At 29.2% G+C, this 24,390-nt stretch overlaps 1 protein-coding gene across 1 annotated transcript in view; it reads right to left on the minus strand.

The window, feature by feature from the left end:
• Positions 1–24,390, minus strand: part of LOC107451998 (atrial natriuretic peptide receptor 2-like) — a 75,533-nt gene that overhangs the window by 7,530 nt on the left and 43,613 nt on the right. The window contains exons 10-19 of the mRNA XM_043042162.2: positions 18,743–18,811; positions 13,252–13,332; positions 10,839–10,943; positions 8,932–9,003; positions 7,845–8,007; positions 5,798–5,953; positions 4,163–4,331; positions 3,026–3,178; positions 808–931; positions 661–729 (exon numbers count right to left, since the gene is read on the minus strand). Of these exons, the coding sequence (XP_042898096.1) occupies positions 661–729; positions 808–931; positions 3,026–3,178; positions 4,163–4,331; positions 5,798–5,953; positions 7,845–8,007; positions 8,932–9,003; positions 10,839–10,943; positions 13,252–13,332; positions 18,743–18,811 (1,161 nt within the window). The remainder of the gene's footprint in view (positions 1–660; positions 730–807; positions 932–3,025; positions 3,179–4,162; positions 4,332–5,797; positions 5,954–7,844; positions 8,008–8,931; positions 9,004–10,838; positions 10,944–13,251; positions 13,333–18,742; positions 18,812–24,390) is intronic.

Raw genomic sequence — 24,390 nt, forward strand, 5'->3', positions numbered from 1 at the left:
AAATTCTTAGTTATTTGCATCTAATAATTTAAATCAATTTAAATTTTGAGCAGAACACTGCCGAGGAATTCATTTGGACAGGCAATTCAGCCAAAACTCTGTTAAATACAAGACGACTAACTTCTGAAAATTTTCGCACCTTGAAATCTATGGTTGGTGCAATCTGGTAAAATTACGGTATTGTAGAGTTTCAGGAATTTAAAACAGTAATTCTGGTTAATAAAACAAAATTGTGCAGCCTTTAAACTATTTATTTGATGAATTTTTGTTCATTTGATACCGGAAATACTGGTTTTACTGAAAATTAGATTTTCTAAATAATGGAACTAGTTCTCACATATAAATTTAATAAAAAATACAAAAATGAAAAATAAATTTAGCTAAATAAATAGTTTTTATGCCATTCTCTAAGGTGCAGTGGAAAAATTATCAAATTTTACAACATTTACCAAATGTTACCACACATTATACAATTGTATTTTATTGTCAGTTTTATAAAATCATTACTAAAGCTTTTCAGAAAAAAATTATCGAGCTTTTTTGTATACCCATTAAGGAAGAAACACTGTTAATTTTACCATATTCTGGTAGTTTTGTTCATACTTTTTTCTCAGTGTATTATATTTAAGTGCAGTAATGCATTTAGGCAAAACAACTCACTTTATATACTTCGAAATCGTTGATAATGGCATCAAAGCATGTGTATAAGTCATTCAAAAAATCTACAACCTACAACGGAAAAATAATAATAGTTTAATCTAACACATTAGTTATTACAGATATAGATTAAAATTTCATTTTATTTACCTGAATGGGAGTGCTTGATGAACACATTTCTGTAAATCCGACCACATCGCTGAAGAAAACTGTCACATTTTCGAAATATTCTGGCTCAACAGATTTGCCTCGTTTCAACTGCTCTGCAACTGATCTAGAATGAGAGTAATTCATAGAATAATCATATCATTAAAAATATAAAAGCATATCTTCATTTTCAAGCAGGTTTTTAATTTTTAAAATTATTTGTTCCAAATTAAAATACTTACAAATAGAATTTAAAATGATAACAGAAAAAAAAAATATTTAACAATTTTCATTTTGCAAAAAGTGAAAAAAAATCTATTTAAATATCTAATAAGGAGTTAATCATTTGAAACGACCACAAAAAGAAATTTGCAAAATAGTGGTCAGCACACTCTCCACATCTCGAACTTCGATATCTAGAAAACCATGTTATTTCAAATAAAAGATATTTGCCCTTGTGCCATTACATATCTACCTAATGTTTTATCGGAAGTTCATTGTAAGCCAATTATTATTTATTGAATGCATAATTATTTTTGTCCCTACCTTCTAAAAATAAAATTATCATTGTTATATTTAGACCTATTGTCAACTATCATTAATACATATTTATCCGTAGTTTTTCTTAGGTTTTATGACTCTACTTTTTGTGTAATATTTTCAAATATACTTTTCTACTTTTCAGAACATATTTAGTTCTGAACTTGTTATCTCGAAAATCTCCCTTCAACTTTGAGACATCGAGAGTATGCTTTTTATCTGATTATAATTTTATATTTGAGTTCATTCACTTAAACTTACATGGCAGTCTCATGATTCATTGGAAACTAATAAATCTACTAGTTTGTCTATTGGACGAAGTGTATGGTCAAGAAGCTAACTTTTGAGCATAGAATTTTCAACAGTGTGTTAGTTGCATTTTCTTTATGTTCTAAGGAACTAAAAATGATCGTCAATTATTTTAAAGAAAGTGACTGCAAACGATTAGTTTTTAAGGACATTGTTTCAAACATAAGCGTTGTTGTAGAGTTTAAGGGTAAATTATCACCAAGTTTTTGAGCTTTAAAGGTTCATTTATTACTCAATTATTCTTTTAAACAATTATAAACAATTGATAAAGTATGTTTCATTTATATGGTTATCATCTGTTAAAATATTCAATTTACTGAACAATCGTTTATCTAAGCAAATTGATAAAATTTCTTGATTTAAAAGACTACCGTCAATTGAGATATGCAATTTATTTAACAATCATTATTCTAAACAATTGATTACATTTGTGTGACTTATAGGGATACCGTCTATTGAGATTGGCAATTTATGAAACGATATTTATCTAAACAATCGACAAATTAAGCTTGATAGATAAACTTACCTAAGCTATCATTTGCAATTCATTATACAAAAATGCGCACCTAACAACATTCGATTTATTAATAAAATAGCTAACAAGAAGTTTTTTTTTTTTTTTTTTTTTTTTTTTTTTTTTTTTTTTTTTTTTTTTTTTTNATTATGCATACTAGGTGTGTCACAATTCCCTCGCAGTGCTTGGAAAGCTTAAAACAACCAAAACATATTGCCAATAAATCAACAAATTTAACTTTACTTGATAAGGAAATATTACAAGTTTTTTACGTGTTTACGTGTTTTTTACACGAAAACTTGCATGCTAAATACCTGAACTTTTGGTCATGCAGCACAATTCTTACCATACTCGCGGCAGCATATCACGATCAATAGTAGCAAATGAGATTGCGATCTTGCGTTGTTGTTCTGTCGAATCACGTGCCCGTAGGGCGGCACAAACACATAAACCTCGAGAAAAAATTACAAAGTTAAGTATGGAGAGCGCGGTAGTCACCTAAGAAACTGGTTGTCCTCGTCCGACCCGTGTTCAATCCAACGACAATGAAGCTCTATAGTTAGGAAATCACGAAAGTCTGTCAGATAACGGTGGAGGGGGAGTGACTCCCCCCCCCCCGATGTTGAAACATGAACGATGCATTATCTTACTGTATTAACCACAGTTGCAACATATTGTGGTAAACATTGGCCATTAACTGAATATTGACTGATTCGTCATCAAAGGTTCACAGACGGAACAGTTGTGGAAAAGCATTTGTTTATCAGGTAACGAAAAGTTCGTTGATGTATTGATAATATTTTGCTCGTTATAAGCCCGGTGGGATTACGACACACCCTGTTCTTTAAAATCTTATACCTCGGCAAAACCTGGTAAAGTAGTTCTTCGGATTTCTTCTTTTCCTCCATGAATGCTGCTGTCCTCTGTTCAACGAGTGACTCTAAATTGTGAGCATATTGTTCCATTCTCGACAAAAGATTGTCCATGATGTTCACTTCACCATTTTGACCCCTGAAAAATGTATTCAAATCCATTTCATTAGTTTTTTGGTGTTTATGATTCGCCAGCTATTGGAAGTCAATGCTTATTAATTTCATTTATGCATGGTTATTGGTTATTGTAAGCGTCTACTCAAATTTTATTCTTTAAAAATCAAAGCTAATTACTTATTTTCAGTTGCTACTAATTGTGGCCTTTCACATTTATAATTATTGATAATTAAGAACTATTAATCTACTTATTATTAAATGCAATAACTCAATTAGTTTTATAGTATCTATTTCAAACGAAATTTCAATTAAATGCTAATTAATAATTTCAATTAAACTTATTATTTGCACAAATCATTTTATCTAATAATAATATTCTAACAATGTTATGTCCATTTAATGTCTATATGAGTTTTCGCTATAAAAATTTTGTCTGTAAAATTTTTAAGTTATTAACAGTTAAGTTATTGATAGTTGTTTGTTTGATTTTTAAGTTGCTTTTAGCCTGTCTGTTATTAATAACTGCATTTAAGCTCCTACGTTCCAATACTGATGACTGTATTTATTATCTGGGTGTGGTCGTTTGTAAATAATTGAGAATTTAAATCACTTATATTTAAGTTTTAAGAATGGTCTAATGTTACCTTACGGTAAAGTTTGAAATCAAAAGAAATCGCTATGAATTGTTTTAACTAAAAGTTTAAAAATCGTTCTTCCAATTTGCCAAATATTCAGATTTAATAGCTGTAAAAGGGTCCCTGTTCTTCTAAAAATCAACTCATAGACAGACTTATTGAATAACTGGTAGATTAATTGCTTTGTTATCTGTAGACATTGAAAATGGGTCTATTTTTAAACATATACCTCCAGTTTTTCGATTGAAGTTGCATAGAAATTAACAAATTATACGCTACTGACATTACAGCTGGTCAAACTTGTAAAGAAGTATATGTAATTTGTATTTTTACTGACAGTAGAAGAATAAAATCGTTATAGTGCTTTGTACCTGTTTAAAATTCGCATTTCAGCCTTGACTTGGCTAATATCAGGTCTGTCATCTGCATCTTCGCTCCAACATCTTTTCATAAGCATTATTAAAGCAGCTGAGCAGGTCTCTTTTGGTACAACAGGGCGAAAAGGCGGACTTTCACATACTCGGATCCTAGCAAGAATTTCTGAAAATGTTTACAAATTATTATAGTTCTTTCATAATTGCAACACAATATACAAAAATTTGAATCTATCGTTACACCTCGCCTTGCTAAATCATGCATTTGGATACATCGCCACGTTTATATATCTGTTGAAAAACTATTATAGTTCGTTCTCACTTGTAACACAATGAACAAAAATTTGAATCTATCGTTACACCTCGTCTTAGAAAATAATGCATTTGGATACATCATTATCTTTTTCATGTCTGTTTAAAAATTACAACAGTTCTTTATTAACTGCAATACAGTGTACAAAAGTTTGAATTTATCGTTACATCTCGCCTAGGTATCTAGGTACATCATACATTTGGACATAACGTCATATTTTTTATGTATGTTTAAAAATTACAACAGTTCTTTATTAATTACAATACAGTGTACAAAATTTTGAATTTATCGTTACATCTTGTCTAGGTATATCATGCATTTGGATACATGATCATCTTCTTTGTCTCCAAAAGTGAAAATACGCTTATTTTTTTGTAATTTTAAAATTAAGCACCATATTTATACCTTGAAGTCTGTACAACCATAGTTTCGTAGAAGTATATTGAACGAGTAAATGTAGCGTTTCAGTGTGTCATAAAGAAACTAACTGTGAAAAAAAATTGAAGTTTGAACTAAAAATAGACGAAAGTTACGAAAAAAGTTATAAGTATTAACAATATCTCGTATTTTACATTATTTTCTATAATTTTTTAATCGAGACTTTTAGCGACAAGATTTTGCAATATCATTTTACCTATTCTTACGATCACTTCCTCATGTTATGAAGTAACTGCGCATGCCCGACATCATGGTCTTCAAAATTGGAGCATGCTTCAAAACAATAATATATGAACGGTAAAAGTTACGACATGAATACAAACAGGATAGATTGTTTCTTTTAATACATAATTTACAAAAATGCAGGCAAAAAACTCCCAAATACTTGAACTATCTAATTCCAGCTGTATCGAAGAAAATAATACTAAACAACTTTTTTTTAAGCCGAAAGTTGATATTGCCCTATCCGTTCTACAAAGTATGTAAAATGCAAATTCTGATCAATTCTAGTGGCAAAAATGTAGAACAATTTTAAGTAACATGTTTGTGACCTTAATTTTCGACATTAAATAGATTTTTTGAATTTTGTATAGTCACTTTATTTGTATCATAAAAGCATATAATCACTAATTTTTAAAGATAGTTAAGCCTCTGATTAATATGGATAATAATTTATAAATATATAAAACATAGCACGACTGAAAAATACAGCAACATAGCAATTAATGTTTACTGGTAATTGAATTATGATCCTATTATGCACTACTATTTTCGGTGTATATATTTCTCCAACAATTTCATTGAAATTTGATATAAAAAATTTGTAAAAAAAATTTAAAGAAAAGCAACAAAAACTGATTGAGGCTTCCATACTGGCTCACCAGCTACGGTCATCGAGCTTCGGAAAGGATAGAATGGCTCTTCACGCAAACTGATCTCTTGCAATATAATTCCAAGACTGTAGATATCACCTTTGGTTGTTCCCTCGGGTGGACACACAGGTAGCCTTAGAAGCTCCGGTGATTTCCATAGAAATTCTGAAAATAGAGAATCACAAAAATTTTAGAAATTTTTGAGTTTAACACATGCAAAAATAATTATGTTTTTTATGTCATAATATTATGTATTTATTGTAACTAAAATTGATAATACTGCATTGCAAAAAAGGGAATATTTTTTCAAGGTCTGATACGATTGTAGATTTTTATGTAAAATAATGTAATAAATCCGAATATGACATTCATTATCTATAATTTCTCCAGTTTTATCGCTTTTCGGTAATTGGTGGTTGGGAATTTAATTTCAAAAGAGGAAAAGAATAATTTTAACTGGAAAATTTCTGAGGACCCGGGATTCAATCCTCAATTCCGCTATGACCAGCAGAGTACATGGTCGTAAAATCTGTGGAATTCAAAATCCTATGATCGCTTGCTGAGCAGTACCATGGATGCTGGGATCTGGAGAAAATTTTCGTTCCCTTCAGATCTATGTCTAAATTGAGGAATAGGCCTCACGAATGAGTGGTGCTAACATCTTTCCTTTGGTTCCGGAGTCCAGACTTACTTTCACGCTCGCTGTGCTTTTCTTGTTATGACTCAGCTCTTGGGTTGTCCAAGTGTCATTAGAAACAAGAAAAATATTACAAAATATAGTTTTTAATTTTTAAATTTTTTAGTACATTTCTACACAGCTGTGGGGGATCAGGGAATAATGCACTCGCCGCTTAATGAGAAGACTCGGGTTCGAATCCCATCGATGGCTTTTCGATGCGAATTCCACACCTGGCTTGCACCGACCACAGTGCTGACGAAGTATATCCTCAGTGGTATCATGGGTTAGAATCCTTTTGCCGTCGGGGTAACTGCAAAGGTTTTTGTAATTTTTATATCCACATAGCACAAATGCGGGTTTGTTCCATGAAAAAAGGGTCCTCCAGGAAAGCAAATTCCTCCCACAACTTGATCCAGGAGCTCCATTGTCTTCTGTATTGGGTTCGAAATGACAAGGTAAAGGAGATGAATATTGGTAGATGTAAACTCAAAATTGGGTCACTTCTTTAAAGATGGTGATAAAATTAAAATACATTTCTGCGTATTCTAGCTTCTGACTCCTCTTTCCTTTTCCCAAATATACCTAAATAACAAAATATTTAGCGACAATATTGGGTAAAAGAGGAGGAGGATGGGAAAAAAATCTAGTGCTGTCAAGAATCCTATCTACAGTGAATCTTCTAAACCTTTTCTTAACCTCTCAAAAGAGTCGGAATTTTCTGACTATGAAAAGCTTCCTGAGTTCTCCCTCTAACTCAGTCTTAACCAGGATTTTAGCCAAATATTTTTATTATATAACTAAATCCTCCGAAGTCACCCTTCTTCTGATAAATGCTTATGTTTTATAATTTTTTAGTTTACAGGTTCCTCATTGAAAATGAAATCATTAAAATTATTCTTTAGGATTAAATCAAATTCTTAACCATAAATTATCGAAAAGTGTTAAAACAATGAGGAATGTTCCTAGAAAACAGGAAAAGAGAAAAAGAGGTCATATTCTTAATCAGGAGGTCAGTTTACATAATAATCATCAGAAATAGCATGGGGGGGGGCTTATTTTTTTCTTTCATCAGAGTGTAACTCATAAATAAAAAAGGAAACTAATTCTTTATTTTTTGTAAACTACATTTTAAATCAAATTCATTACCATAAAATTATCGAAAAGAGTAAAAAAATGGGGAATGTTGCCGGAAATCGGTTAAAGGGGTCATATTCATAATCACCAGATTACTTTACTTGAGAAAATCAGGAATAACTGTAAGGTCTTTTTTTCTTTCATCACAGTGTAATTTATAATTAAAAAAGAAAAATAATTCTTAATATATTGTAAAATGTATTTTGAATTAAGTTTTATTAAAAATAACAATGGCTAATTTACTTTTTAAATTTTTATCTTCACAATGAGCTATAGACTCGGCGTGTCTAAAGGAGGGGAGTCCGAAATCAGTGAGCTTGACGACAAAATGACTATCCACGAGACAATTTGATGATCTTAACCTTCCATGAGTTCCCATTTCTCCGCTATGCAGATAATTCAAACCCTGAAATCAAATGATAAGAATATACACAGTAAAAAATTCCAGACCATTTTATCGTAAAAATTACCCGTACTAAGGTCACGTACCTTTTTCCGTAAAATCCATTTTTACCGGAACATGATACGAAACAAAATATCCGATTTGCCGTAATTTTTACAGTCCTAATTACCGAAAAATCACTGAATCACTGTAATTGAACAAATATTACTGTAAAAATTACGATATAATATTTGAATGTAAAAATGGATTTTACGGCAAAAAGGATTTTACGGACAAATTGATTTTACGGGTGATGTACCCAAAGTGTTTTACGGGTGATTTACCAAAATATTTATCAATATTTTTATTATGGTAGAAAAATGCAGAACACAAATAATTTAAATAAAATGCATAATTACATTAAATTATAAAATTTATTTAGTAATAAATCACAAAATAAGAAAGTAAAATTTCAAATATATGACACGGTATCACAAAACAAACACACTAAGTTCATTAATTTATTATTAAATTTTTAAGTTTACAATTAAATTTCAATTAATGCTCATATATGTCATTAAACAATTATTTACATGATTGTTAAAGGAAAAAACAATGAACAAAAAGAGCGATAGTATTAAAATTATAATATTAAAAAAATAAATATTATAAAAATACATTATAAAATTATGACTATTGTATATTAATATTAGAATATAGATATTATATTAAAATATATGCTACTCTAATATACTATATTGATATAATAAACATTAAATAAAAACATGATAGTATTAAAAATATCATTAAAAAATAAAGTATTAAATTTTGAAATAATAAACAAGAAAGGAAAAGTTCTAAAATGGGTGTAATATTTAAAATTCCCAAGTAAACATGTTTTTTATCAAATTGCTGTTAGAATAATCCTTAATAATTAAATGTTCTTACTTTTACAACATCATTAATTAGTGAGTAACGGAACATCCAATCTAGATCAAGTGATTCATTCTTCAATACATCCTGCAAAGCAAATTTACACATTTGTGACATTTTCCATTAATACATGCAAATGAAAAAGTAACACTAATTAAACTTTATTATACAAATTAAAAACTGCTTTACCTCTCCCTTCCTTAGTTAAAATTACCTGAAAATTTAAATAACTAAAATCTCAATAAACTAAATACCTACTCATTTTAATATGATGATGATCCAAATTAAAAATTTATAAATGCTAGATATTTATAAAAACTATCACTCGCTTATAGTGCTCATTATTCTTGCACATTAAAGCAGTTTTTAATAAATCCCATTGCGCCAATAATTACTGAATTTATTTTATAAATATTTTAGACACGTATTTTTTTTTAAAATGTGAAAGAAATTCGCTTGAAATTCGCACTCCACAGTACAAAATTTTCTTAAAAATTTAGAAAATTTGCTCATAAATAATATCAAGCAGGATCCAATAATAAAATTTAGCAAATTTGTCAAGGCACAGATAAAATCATGTTTCCTCCCCTCTCCCAGAAAAAAGTTTTTAAATACACTGTAAATAAATCAGTTAAATTTACGGAAAAAAAAACTACCAGCTGGTGTGCCGGCATAAAACCGTTTATTTCACAGAAAAATACTGTTATTTAAAAACAGACGCCTGTTTTTTTAGGCAAATAAGTACTGTCATTTTAACAAAAAACTATAAAATAACAGTGACAGTAGTATGCTCGGTGAGAGAGCATTCATATGACCCGTCGTTGCTGGAATTCGAACCTGAGCCACCTCACTGGCAAGCGAGCATTCTGTTTTCGGAGCTCTGGTGTTTCAATCTGAAGAAAAATCTTAAACTGACATTATCTTAAGAGTCTTACTTATTTGAATAATATTTAAGTGTAAAAACGATTAAAACTATGGTGGCCAACGCGTATAAAAATGCCTGACAATTTAACTTTCCAAAAAATTATATCTAAAGAAATATAATAATTAGGTGGAGTATAAATTTGACAATGAAGTCGAATCACCGTTTTATTTATACAATTTTTAAAACCTTTGATAATTGTTGAAAAATAAAGGCAAAACCATTTTATAAGTACAGAAAATAAGCATAAAAAGAAAGTAGAGAATTTGATTTGGAAAAAGGCAAAGTTATTGTTCGGTTAGCACAGCTGCACGGCAAAAACTAAAATTCGAATTGACGGTTTTAATATTTTATGATTAAAAAAAAAACAGGAAAAAAACTGTTTTTTCACAGCAAAACAACTTTAAATAGTCAAATAGAGGAAGTCTGTAAAAAAAGAAAGGAAATTTTTTACAGTGCAGCTTTATTCAGCTTACTCAATTTTATGACTTTACCCTACCCTTTGTAAAGTTTTTGCGAGTAATGGCCTAAATTGGAATTTTAAATGAAAATACGTAAATATTTATTGACAATCACAGGTGCTTACAGAAAATATAAAGCACATTTTTCATATAAACCTGATGCACCTGATCTTGCAGTGCAAAAATATCGTGAAAAATTCTTCACTAGACGATATTTTCAATAGATACTTTAAGAAAAAGTGTATTTTAAAAAAATACTATACCCATTCTTTTGAATAAAGCTAGTATTATAAAAAATATGCAAATAATATTTTATTGTTCCTCTGTATATATAATCATACTAAAAAAACTGAAGTAAAATTGTTAAAGAAAAACAAGATGGCAGTTTTGTGGTACAACACTGTGGGACTGTTAGTATTATAAAATCCAAAAACAATTGAAAATCTTAATTCTTACTCTAAGTGTATTTTAATGCATTAGTTTCGTTATCTTAATATGCTTTAATAACTTAAAATAAATATATGCATAAAGATTCTTACTTGTAAACTTCCTTTAGGGCAGTATTCTGTTAGAATTGCGACATTTGGTGAATCGATACATGCTCCAATAAAAGCGGCCACATTTTGATGTTGAGCTTCTCGAATCTAAAATTAAATACTTTATTTCTTAACTATCATAAACTTTATTGTTTCATTTATTTATTTTTCGATTATTTGATAATGTTTTTTATTTTATTCTCTTTTTTATTTACGTATTTCTTTATAATTTAATTGTTGATTTGTATTTATTTAATTATATTTTTTAAAAATATTATAGTAATTGCACTTCTAACTCTAATTATTAATTCTTCCTGAATGTTATGCGAAATCTTTTTATATGGAATTGCACAATCGTATTTTGTACGCTTATCACAGAGAAAAAAAGAATGATGCGCTGAAATGAATGAGTATTAGAGGGCATGGGTTATATCTTATATGGTTAAGAAAAACTTAAAACTCTTAAAGGGATTTATTATTGAATATCAGAAAATTATTAAAATAATTTGCATTTTAAAAATAGTGAAAAAATTTAATTTTTTCCTTTTTAAATGCATTATCGATTTCAGTTTTATCGAAAAAATAGTGAAGAAATATAATTTTGTTCTCTTTTTTTAAGTGCTTTAACCGATTTCAGTTTTATCCTTATTTTATAATGTTGACAGAAATCTCAATGTCACAAAAGTTTCAGTTTAACTTTATGATAATGCAGTCCCTTACTGACACTTAAGAAGTTTATATGAAATTCCGCGTCTAGCGAATTTCTAAAAGTTATGGAATGCTGCGAGAAATGCTTAATATTTTGGAAGTTTATTGCAGAAGATAGTGGTGATTGTCATTTTTTTTTTTAAATATTTGAAATTTGTATAAATAAAGGTTTATAACATACTCTTTTTTATTTTAAAGAAACAAAAATTCTCAATATACTGCACTAAATACAGTAATATTTCGTTCCTATATGAAAAATATCTATCCATTATATTCTCAAAATAAATATTGTTAAAATAAGATTTTTAAAAAATCCTGTTAATATTATGTTTAACGTTTTCGCGTTAACGATTTATTAAAAAAAAACTAGTTTGTCTTTAGATATGGAAAACACAGTAAAAAAATTACCGTAACATACATTTTTACAGAAGCATATTACGGAACAAAAAATCTGATATACCGTGATTTTAACAGTAATTAAAGTAAACACTGTAAAAAATTTCGGAAAATAATTTTGACACGACAAAAATATTTCCAAAAATCTCAGAGAACTTCATTTAATATCATGTTTCCGATCAATCGAGAAACATTTATTTTCAAAAATGGGAAACTGAATCGCATTAAAGCCGATTCAGTTTAATAGTATAACGTAGCTACCACTACAACTATAAAATTCTAAATCACTAGTACTCGTATATGATACATGTTAAGTCAATTCTATCAGGAGATGCCTTACGATAGATGACGGTTGACATTGTTTGTAGCCTAGCCCCTCATGGATGAATCGCAGACGTCATCTAAACACGTCTATCTCGAATGAAACGCCTACTTCGATTTGAACACACCTAGTTCTATGGATGGCTCACAGTGAACAGTTGACTTGCTATTTGTGACTGCGACATTGTTCTCCTCACGCTTTCACTATTAAGTCTCGATCGCACACAACGGGGTCCTGTACATACTCGACTGCCAATTGCAAAAGGTGCAATCACGCTCACAACCATGACCCTCTCACGACTAGGACTCAAATCCCCGTGATCTTAATACAACTCTCCCAACTTGTCGTAAAACAGCAACGAATCAACTAGNTGTGACTGCGACATTGTTCTCCTCACGCTTTCACTATTAAGTCTCGATCGCACACAATGGGCTACTGCTAATTGCAAAAGATGCAATCACGCACACAATCATGATCCTCTCCGACTAGGACTCAAATCCCCGTGATCTTAATACAACTCTCCCAACTTGTCGTAAAACAGCAACGAATCAACTAGTGGTATCCGTTTATCGAATTCTAGCACAGATAAAATTCCGGTAGGGGTAATGTAGTGTAGCTACCACTACAACTATAAAATTCCAATTCTCTAGTATATAAGAAGTGTTAACTCGATTCTATCTTGACTTACTTTTTGACAGATGACGTTTGACATTGTTGGTAGCCTAGCCTCACAAGAGTTTTCCGAAATGTTAAGAAGCTTTTTTGAAACCTATATGCACCGTAGCTGCCCCATATATTCAGAAACATTTCTGGATTTTTTTGACAAAGAATCACCGAATCACTTCAATTATATAAATATTACTGTAAAAATTAAGGTCTAATGTTTTGCAGTAAAAGCGAATTTTACGGATGACGCACCCAAAGTACCAGCTCTTTATACCTTAATTTGATCCGGAATTTTTAGAGTGCATCAGAACAAAAGGCACGCACCTTTTTCATTTCAATCAGAATCGATCTTGTCAGCTCAATCTTCTTTTGTTTATAGACTTTTTTCACAGCAACTGTATTACCCTAAAATATTAAGAAATTAGATATATAATTAACTTGCAATAATTTAATGATAGTTTATGTTTAAAGATTTATTACAAAGTAAATGCTTAATGTCTTATTACAAAGTAAATGATTTTTATTGCATTTATTTAAAGGAATTGCAATATTTTGATACATGAATGAATAATTTTTTCTAAATTTTTTAATAGACTCTTACAAAATTCAATTTCGAACTCCATTGGAAGCAACATTATAATAATTTATCATATTTAGTAGTTCAATTTTGCTGGAATTACCCCTAATATCGACAACTTATAATTCTGAACTCTATTGGAAACAGAAACATACTAATTTATCACATTTAGTTGTCCGTCTTTGTTGGAATTGCCTCTGTTTTCCTCCTAATAATTCTTAACTTCATTGAAAACGGCATTATTTTATTTATCATATTTCGTTGTTCAGTTTTGTGGAAATTACTCCTTCCTTCTACTATTTATAATTTTGAACTCCATTAAAACAAAAACATACGAATTTATTGCATTTAGTAGTTCATCTTTGCTGGTATACCTCCTTTTTTCTCTTAATAATTCTAAACTCCATTGAAAACAGAATGATACTAATTTATCACATTTAGTAGTTCACTTTTGCTAGAGTTACTCTTACCATTGTCATTTTATAATTCTCAACTCCATTGGAAACAGAAAGATACTAATTAACCACATTTAGTAGTTCACCTTTGATAAAATCACCTCTCCTTTCCTCCTAATAATACTAAACTCCATTGGAAACATCATTATACTATTTCATCATATTTATTAGTTCGCCTTTGCTAATATAACTCCTACCATTGACTATTCATAATTCTGAACTCCATTAGAAACAGAAACATGCTACTGTTTCACACTTAGTAGTTTACTTTTGCAGAAATTATTCCCACTTGATAATCTGTATTTCATAGCCATGTTATAATTTTTGCACTAAATTCAAAAATATTTCAATCATAAAAATAGAAAAAAATTGAATCAAATATAGATATTTTTCATTGGATAAATACTAAAGTCAAGAGGAATCGAATGAATGACATAAAATAACAGTGCAATATGATTTATATCTCCACTTTTTGGACACTATCAGCTTAAATCATGCCTTGAAAGTCGTTATCGGCTGACAGTTTCCTCTAACAAAACGAACTTGTTGAAGCGAACAAAAATATAAATTCCTCACACCATAAAATCTTTTTTTGGCCTCAAGTTTTCATTTCAAAACATAAAACTTGTGTCGGCCAGTTATCTATAGAAAAATTGAGCAAAATGCATTAAATAATTTTATTTAAATTATTATTTGGATTATTGTTTGAAATTATTTATTAATTTCAAATACTAATTAAATTTATACTCTGAAATAAAATAAAAAAATATTTCTTTAAAATTATAAAGAAGAAATATTATCAAAATATTAGTTAGAATTTTTATTAAGATTCATAGAAACCAGTACATAATCACCGGCCTTTATTTTCAGCTTAAAATTGTCAGTCATTGTTTTAAATTGATAAAGAGACAACTATAGGAACAATATTAAATAATTTAAACCTAATTTAAACAAACAAAATATAAAAGTACGACTCGTAAAATACGCATATATTTACGCATGTATTTTACGAGTAAATTCTTCTTTCTAAACGAAAATAAAAAATACAATCAATTGAATGTTTGTGGAGAAACAATGACTCTAAAAAAGTTGTTATTTTCTGTAAATAAGTAATTAACTCATGCATAAAGCTAAAAAAAATCTTCAATCATTAATGTAAATACAAATACACGACTCTTTTTAATGCTATTTTCAATGCCTGTCTATGCTATTTTAATTAAATTAATTTTAAATTGAAGGTAAAGTTCGAAAATTTTGAAATATTTGAAAAACATGGAAGAAGAAGTTATATTTTGACAATTCAAATAAAACAAAATGAATTAAAAATCAAGATCTCCTTACCTCCTCATCTTAAAAGTAACTGAATAAATTTAACATTAACTGATTACAAATTTACAAATACCTTTAAAACTGACAAACACATTTAAATTTTTCATCATACAGTTCCACTTAATTTACTCCTTCATTTTCTGCATTTGTGAGGAAGCGAAAAGATGACATTTCTTAGTCACTTCTAATTTCCCAGAACAAATTGAATTCCTCTTAAGATCTATCTTTTATGTATTTTTACTAAAATCTTATCCAGTTTTCACTGTCATTTTTTGAATAGCACTTTAATAGGTCAATTATGCACTAATTTAAATAGTATTTTTTATTAATTTCATTCAAAGTAGAGGATATTGAGGTAATACCGAGTGGTTGGAATAAAAAAGGGTACTTCGAGTTTAGCGAAACTAGGTTTGATTTCTTGTAACAAATTCTGAATTTCACTAATCGAGAAGAAGGACCTACCGCATTGTTGCTGATTAATTCAATGTGTCTGTGTAGATAAGTTCGTTTTACTATGTCAACTATCTAATATTCTCTTGTTTTTAAGCTATCCTTATTTATTGATTTTTACAGTTACAAAAATAATTTTTTTGTCCAGCTTATTACACGTTTACTAGAGATTCATATCCTAACAAACAACAAGGATTCAGCCAGATGAGTAGCATTGTTTCATTTCGTTTCGATGACCTCTGCTGACAGGGTAAGCCCAGGTACTACCATATTTGATGCCCATATTCCCCACGATTTGGGTGTATGCTGAGCCCATGAAAGCTGCAATGATTACGGAAGAAGATAACTTTATCCAAAGTTGAATAAGGGTTTTATGGGTCCAAAACATAATTTACTACAAGAGAAGCATATNTTAAAATTATAAAGAAGAAATATTATCAAAATATTAGTTAGAATTTTTATTAAGATTCATAGAAACCAGTACATAATCACCGGCCTTTATTTTCAGCTTAAAATTGTCAGTCATTGTTTTAAATTGATAAAGAGACAACTATAGGAACAATATTAAATAATTTAAACCTAATTTAAACAAACAAAATATAAAAGTACGACTCGTAAAATACGCATATATTTACGCATGTATTTTACGAGTAAATTCTTCTTTCTAAACGAAAATAAAAAATACAATCAATTGAATGTTTGTGGAGAAACAATGACTCTAAAAAAGTTGTTATTTTCTGTAAATAAGTAATTAACTCATGCATAAAGTTAAAAAAAAAAATCTTCAATCATTAATGTAAATACAAGTACACGAGTCTTTTTAATGCTAGTTTCAATACCTGTCTATGCTATTTTAATTAAATTAATTTAAAATTAAGGTGAAGTTCGAAAGTTTTAAACTATTTGAAAAACATGGAAGAAGAAGTTATATTTTGACAATTCAAATAAAACAAAATGAATTAAAAATCAAGATCTCCTTACCTCATCATCATAAAAGTAACTGAATAAATTTAACATTATCTGATTACAAATACCTTTAAAACTGACAAACACATTTAAATTTTTTATCATCCTGTTCTACTTAATTTACTCCTTCATTTTTTGCATTTGTGAGGAAGCGAAAAGAGGACATTCTTTGTCACTTCTAAATTCCCAGAACAAATTGAATTCATCTTAAGATCTACCCTTTATGTCTTTTTACTAAAATCTTATCCAGTTTTCACTGTCACTTTTTGAATAGCACTTTAATAAGTCAATTACGCACCGATTTAAATAGTATTTTTTATTAATTTCATTCAAAGTAGAAAAGATTGAGGTAATACCGAGTGGTGAGAATAAAAAAGGGTACTTCGAGTTTGGCGAAATTAGATTTGATTTCTTGTAACAAATTCTGAATTTCACTAATCGAGAAGAAAGACCTACCCTATTGATATATTGTTGTTGATTAATTCAATATGTCTGTGTAGATAAGGTTGTTTTACTATGTCAACTCCCTAATCTTCTCCTGTTTTCAAGCTATCCTTATTTATTGATTTTTACAGTTATAAAAAAAATTTTTGTCCAGCTTATTACACGTTTACTAAAGATTCATATCCTAACAAACAACAAGGATTCAGCCCGATGAGTAGAATTGTTTCATTTCGTTTCTGCTGACGGGGTAAGCCCGGGTACTACCATATTTGATGCCCCTCCCCACGATTTGGGTGTAGGCTGAGCCCATAAGAGCTGCATTGATTATGGAAGGCTGATTATGGAAGAAGGTAATGGAAGGTAAGATAATGATTATGGAAGAAGATAACTTTATCCAAAGTTGAATAAGGGTTTTATGGATCCAGAACATAATTTATTACAAACCTCTTTCAAAAGCACAAAAAATCTCATTTTCTTATTTTAATGAATTTTGGAAAATCCTTTATACAAAATTGTAGTTTTTATATAAATATAAAGAAATTTTCTACCATTTTCTTCCAAAAGACTAATTAAAAAGCACTATATATTCTGTAAGAAACATTGGTTGGGCACTCAGCAGTTCCAAGCCTCCGGTCGATTGTCCTCTCCCATGTCTTTTGAGTACGGCCTTGTTTACATCGCGCGAAAATTACATGCATAGTTCTCTAAAATTGTCATATTAAGAAAAATTGTCTGCTGATTCTCAACTGAAATTCTAATATTTCCAAATTTCCCCATGAGTTAACAGGTGGCGTATGACCATTTCACTCTTCTTAGAAAAAAAAATCATTCATAAAAAAGTAATGCATCTATAACTTTTTGAAAATAATATATTGTGAAAACTAAACCATGAATAACTTGATTAAATGGGGCAGTTTCTAGGTCGAACAGTTTTGCTCCAACAGGTCTTCGAAATTTAGCTATCCGACATTACCCCACCTTAATCTATATAGTAAAGTAAATTAATTGAACAAAACGGTTTTTTTAGAAATCACTTTGTAAATGAAAAGTTATCACGACTCAAAACAATTTCAGTACGAACAAAAATATCTCAGACAAAACTAAGTTAAGAATAAAAAATACAAATGTGAAATCTTAAATAACTTTTTCAAGTGAATTTCTTCGAAACAATTCAAGGCAGAAAAGATTCCATAAAGTTAAAGCCGCATATCTATTTTAGAAAAGTAAATAAGAAACAAAAAAACATGGAAATAAAAAGAAAAATGGCTATGGATTTTGCATTGGAAAATAAAAAGCGCGCTTGATTGGAATCCCCAAGGAGAGGGGAACAATGGAAACAAATTGGCTCAGGACAATCAGTCAACGATGAAGTCATCTATAAACTACAATGAAAATGATCTATAAACCATGGAACGAAATAAAGCTCCTAGCCAATAATAAGATAAGATGGAAGAAAATAACGGAAGTCCCACGCTCCCATCTGGAGTTTATAAGTAAGAAAATCCTTACAAAATTATTTAAATGAAAACAATCAAAATAAAGCTCGTTTGAATATTTAAATAATCGTAACATTTTTATCATTTTAGTGTCTTACCTTGTAATTACCTGTTAAAATAAAACGATGATTTTCGGCTTCTTTTGAGCATGGATCCAAATATATACTCTGAAACAAAAATTAAGCAGATTACATGGATATGGTATCAAAATAAAACAATTACAATAATCTACCATTTAACTCTACAGACACCAATAGTTGCCAAGTCCGGTCTTGAACCTGAAAATATTAATGTCTCCTGTTGCTAAATGATCAAATCATGAATGCCAAGACGGCAAGAATACTTTATCAACTGTTTATTTAAGCAAAATATGCTTACATCATTAATAAAAGCAAATAGAAACGTTCTTAAATAAAACTGTGTAAATAAGAAAAACAACTCTAAATGTGATGAAAGTTCAAAATTTTTAATCTTAATTATTCATGCAGATATTTGTAATGGTGTTTATAGTTCTTCCAAAAACTTCGGAATGGTCATTTATGTTTGGCTTTGACTTTCAGAATAGTTTTTGATATCACTAGAAGATAATATGTCCAGAAAAAATAAACTTGACCCTATTTGAGCCTGTATTGTTATTAGATTGAGGGAGGACTAAATCTTTCTGATTCATGGCTTATTCACCCTTAAAATGTTTTTGATATTTGTGGAAATGAGCAAAAACAATACAGAGAGTGAGAATACTTGTGAGTCACATAGTTTTTGTCTTTTCCTTCGATACAAACCTGAATTCTATCTCTAAAATAGGAATTTATTTCAATTATACTAAAACAATGACTAAAATACCGAATTTGAGCAAAATGTGGGAAAAATCTCGATGAAATTAAATTAGGATTTCACCAGGCTAAATTATTTGTCGCCCAATATTCTTTATACTAGAAAGAGTATTAAACTTTGTGCGGAATGTACCTTGAAGATGTGTAAATATTTCGTCCAGACAGTGGATGAATTTTGCACTCAGTATGTGTAGTTGATACTTGTAGCAAAAAGCTGCCTTATCTGCTGTATTGGGGATCATTTCTGTTTTCTTAGCATGTGCAAGAGAATTTCTTTTTTTAAATAATTTTTCATTTTGGGTGCTAAATAATTTTTTCAATCAGTTTGATTGGAAAACAAAACCCTACACTGTAAAAAATTCCTGAGCAAATTACGGTAAAACGCACCGGCATTCAGGGCATCGGTAATATTTACCGTGAGATCCATTTCTACCAGAACATGTTACGGAACAAAAAATCTGGTACAGCATTCAGTATTCTTCCAACACATAACTAAAATAGATAAGTATCACAATACCATTCATTTTAAGATAAAATACCTATTTTTTAAAAGAAATTGGTGTCTCAATGATGTATACCTTGGAACTGTACAAGGAATGTATAACAGGCCCCGTTACATATTTTCCTTAATCATATATAAATATATTTTGAACTTATAAAATTACAATATTTAAAAAGTTTTCGGCTCATAATAAAACTATAAATTTTTGAAGTATTCTAAGAAAATATCATTTGGAATTACGTTTATGGTTAAATTATTTTATTTTGCCTTATGCATGTTACTTGAAAATTAAGTTTTAGCTGCATACATATCGAAATTCAATCATGAACAAGTTAAGAAGAAACAATTCAAGATAAGTGAAATCCAAGGAGTAACATCTAACAGTCCAAGCTATAAAACTAGGGTCAGTTGGCTGACTCTACATATTTTATTTTTTTCCTTAAGCGTAAATGCATGAAAGTAACTATTTACCAAGAAATTTATATAAATTGATACATTTCTTGCAATATTTTTTAAAGTTTTTAGAACTATTTAATTCAGCATAAAAAATAAAAAGTCAAAATTGGTTTGACATACAACATTCTCCCCAAAATTTAAATTTTCTTTACAAGATCTGATTGATTATTCCACTATTTTTGTGTGCACTATTCTACTACCTTTAGAAGATCTACTAGATCAAACTAATTTTCTAGCAATATACTGCTTTACTAGGGCTATTCTACTATCCCTAGAAGGCGAACTAGGTTATCCTATTACCTTTATTCTTTTTCCTACTATTCTACAATATTTATAAGGTCTACTACTGCCAAGCAAATTTTATCTAGCATTATAGTTGATATATATAGTTTCTAGCAATATAGTTTCTTCAAATATTAAATATGCTTCGTAATGATTATCTGTAGTATAAAAAACAATTATTTTTATCCCACTTGTCTGACCATGGCACATTAAAGGTTAAAACACAAAAATTTCAACAATAAAAAGCATTAATATTTTTTTAAATCAAATTAATAAAAAATGTTGATCAGTGATCATTCCGAAAAAAGATGGATATCAAAAATTTAAAAATAATTATACTATTAATGCTGCTTTTTGGACTATTAGATTTTTACTAATTTAATGACCTTACTCCCTTATTTATGACAAATGACTAAAATCACCTTATCTGAATTATTATATATTTGACACAAAATTGCCGAAAAGTGTCTAATTTATTTGTGTGCTGCTATGGCTGTTTTTATTGCTATTAAAAAACTAGATCAAATCAAAAAGATCTTGGATTCTCAAAAAATCATATGATCTATTTGTTCTTTAATTAAGTAGAAAATGCAGGCGAAGAAATTCTGAACAATAAAAAAAACTTTTCTTACTCTTAAGACTAATAAATCTAAATAGTTTAAAAGCAAAATACCATTAGAAGTCTCATTTTAAAAAATACTTTCGCTTTTAGACATCAGAAATTAACATAATAGTGTTCTTGAACATATAATAGTATTCTTGAGCATAATCTGTTCTATGAAAATCGTCACTGATAGTGTTAAACATGATGCATCCGAAGATAAAAGGTTTGCAAGAAATGTACAAAAAAATATTTCATTTCGCTTATGACTGAAATAAGTATTAAAAAAATAAATTACGGAAGATACAACAATTTACTTTCTCAGAATGAATGATGAATAATTTACTTAAGGCATTAATTGAAAAAGGGTACTCCTTTGTACATTCTAGATGAGAACAAAGGATAAAAATCAATATGGCTTCTAGCAACTTTGTGACACAGAGAGGGCGTTTCGGTTCCCTTAGGGGCTGTCAAACTCATCTTCTTGAAAGCACTAAAGCCATTGTTAGCATAACTTTATCTGTAAGCACTTTTTGCAGACCTTATCAGAATTAGACAGATAAAGTGAAATATAAATAACGTCACTTATGAATTATAAATTATTATTTTGTGCGTGAATTCAATTGTACATTGTCCACTCCTTTCTTCAACTTAACAACAACAGCAATAAATTTCTTCATCTGTTTTTTGTTTTTTCCATATAAATTGAATTGATTTTGAAACATTCAATTGAAAAATAGCAACAAAAAAATGTTCAAAGCACAAATGCAGAAAAATTACTCATAACAATTTACATTGTTAATAAAATCAATCGCTTTTTACCTCAAAACTTGAAAATTTTTAACATTTCTCAATTTTTACCAAAATCCAGATATTTCTCTGATTTGCTTACGGTAATTCTCTGAGGATAATTTTCTGATTAAATCTCTTTACTCTCGATGATACTCTGGCTTCAAATTTAAAAAAATCCAATAAAGTCAATTGAACAAGTTTTAAATATTCTATTGAAAAATAACAAAAAAATGCTCAAAGCACATATGCAGAAAATTACTCATAGCAATTTATATTGTTAATAAAAGCAACCGCTTTTTTGCCGTAGAGCTTGAAAATTCTAAACATTTCTTAATTTTTACCATACTTCAGACATTTCTCTGATTCAGACATTTTTCTGAATAAATCTCTTTTCTAAGGATATTTCTCTGGTTTTAAAGTTAAAGAAATTCAATAAAGTTTATTAACCTTATACTGAAAACTTATTGTGGAGTTGACCTTGCAAAGATGCTAAGTGACAAAAAAAAATTCACAGGGAAAAGAAACGATTGTTTAAAACATAGTGAGTTGCTACCAGATGCACTCATGGAGAGACCCGAAATCAAATGACACAAGTTATGCATTTAACACTATGGGCATCTAATCAAATCAATGCAAAAACAATTTTTTTTGTCAGTACAACTACGAAGAATAATGACAATGAACTTCAATGGATTTCTTTCAAATTATAATGTATCTTGTCATCCAATCTATATAAGTGTTTGCTTAAAAACAGATGTTTCAAAAAAATAGCGATTTTTTAATAAATGTAAGTTGTGCTATCTCTTTCCCGTAGAACAAAAAACGCAGGAATAATAAAGAAAATCTAAACGAAAGATGGACTGCCATGATAGTGAGTGACAAAAATACAACAGCTCGAGAATAGATTTCTCGGTTTTAAATTAAGAAAAGAAGAATGCTCAATGGATAGTGCATAATCAGATAGACTTGATTAACTAGTTTGCATTAGCGAATTTAAAGTCATGCAAAAATAAATGTGTTAAAAACCCAACAATGTCCAGTAGTAAGCATGATACTCCGATTTTCAAACGATTGCTTTTTAAGGAAAACACTGTTTGATATAATAGGCTATGTTATAATGTAATGTAAAAGTAAGTAATGTAAAGTATTCACGTAAAAGTTTTTGAAACTGACGCGCATCAATTTCGAATCTGTAAGTCCCAATATGAAGAAATAGCATAATTTCCTGTGAATCTATTGCTGTATTCATAAACTGATTAGTGGTAATTGATGACTTACGGCTCGTGACACATGTGAAACACATTTATCAGAACAAAACTATCAGTAATCAACTTTTGACTTTTCAAACCGTAATGCTTCGTTTTCTTTTACTGTCGCATTCTTCTTAGCAGGACATAACACACACAATTAATTCTCTTATGCACACCGATTAATTCATTACACATCGTCTGTGGAGCATTCATATGACTTTCCTCAATAATTCTGAATGGTGGCGCTGTTATCGTTATTATACTTCTAATGCCATCACATGAGTACACTTTTCACCCATTTTCCTTTTAGGTAAACAGCATTTGCAAAATTATTTAGAAACAAATACGTTTCAAAAAAACTTAGAAATTTCTCAGAAATGCTGTTTCGATAGCACCTTAGACAAGTTAAGAAAAAATAGAAACACAACAATTAAATCACTTCGAAGGAAAAATTTACGAAACTTTATACAAACATTTATTTCAACATTTGCTTTACTTATCTAAAACGTTAACTGCAATGTTTTATTCTGCATTGCTAATATCAGTTTAAAAGTCAACATGGAAGTAGTTAATCAGTGTTTAGTTTCATAATAAATTTTAAAAGCAATTCTATTTTTTCAAATGAATTAAAAATTATGCTTGAAAGTAAGCTAGCGATACTGACCAATTAACATTTCAAAAGATACGGCTACGTAATTAATCCTAACAGAAAATGAAAGTTTACCTTTGAGTTTCATGAAAAATTAATGAAATTTTAGTTGTTTGCTAATAACTTTTGTTGATTTAACTTTTAAAGTTATTTAATTATTCACATTCCAGTTTAATATGAATTTTCTTCTAAAGCATGTTTACACTAAAATTCTAACAGATAAAGTTCTTGTTTTAACTTTAAAGTGTAAAAGAAAGATCAACAAAGCCATTTTCACGTAGGAATTTTTCCGTTATCAGGAAAAGCATTAGGGACATACTTTATTCAAATTTCTTCTGTGTATTGCGAGGGAGAAAAGTTCACTTTATATATATATATATA

Source organism: Parasteatoda tepidariorum, chromosome 4, assembly GCF_043381705.1.
Source record: "Parasteatoda tepidariorum isolate YZ-2023 chromosome 4, CAS_Ptep_4.0, whole genome shotgun sequence".
NCBI classification, from domain to species: domain Eukaryota; kingdom Metazoa; phylum Arthropoda; class Arachnida; order Araneae; family Theridiidae; genus Parasteatoda; species Parasteatoda tepidariorum.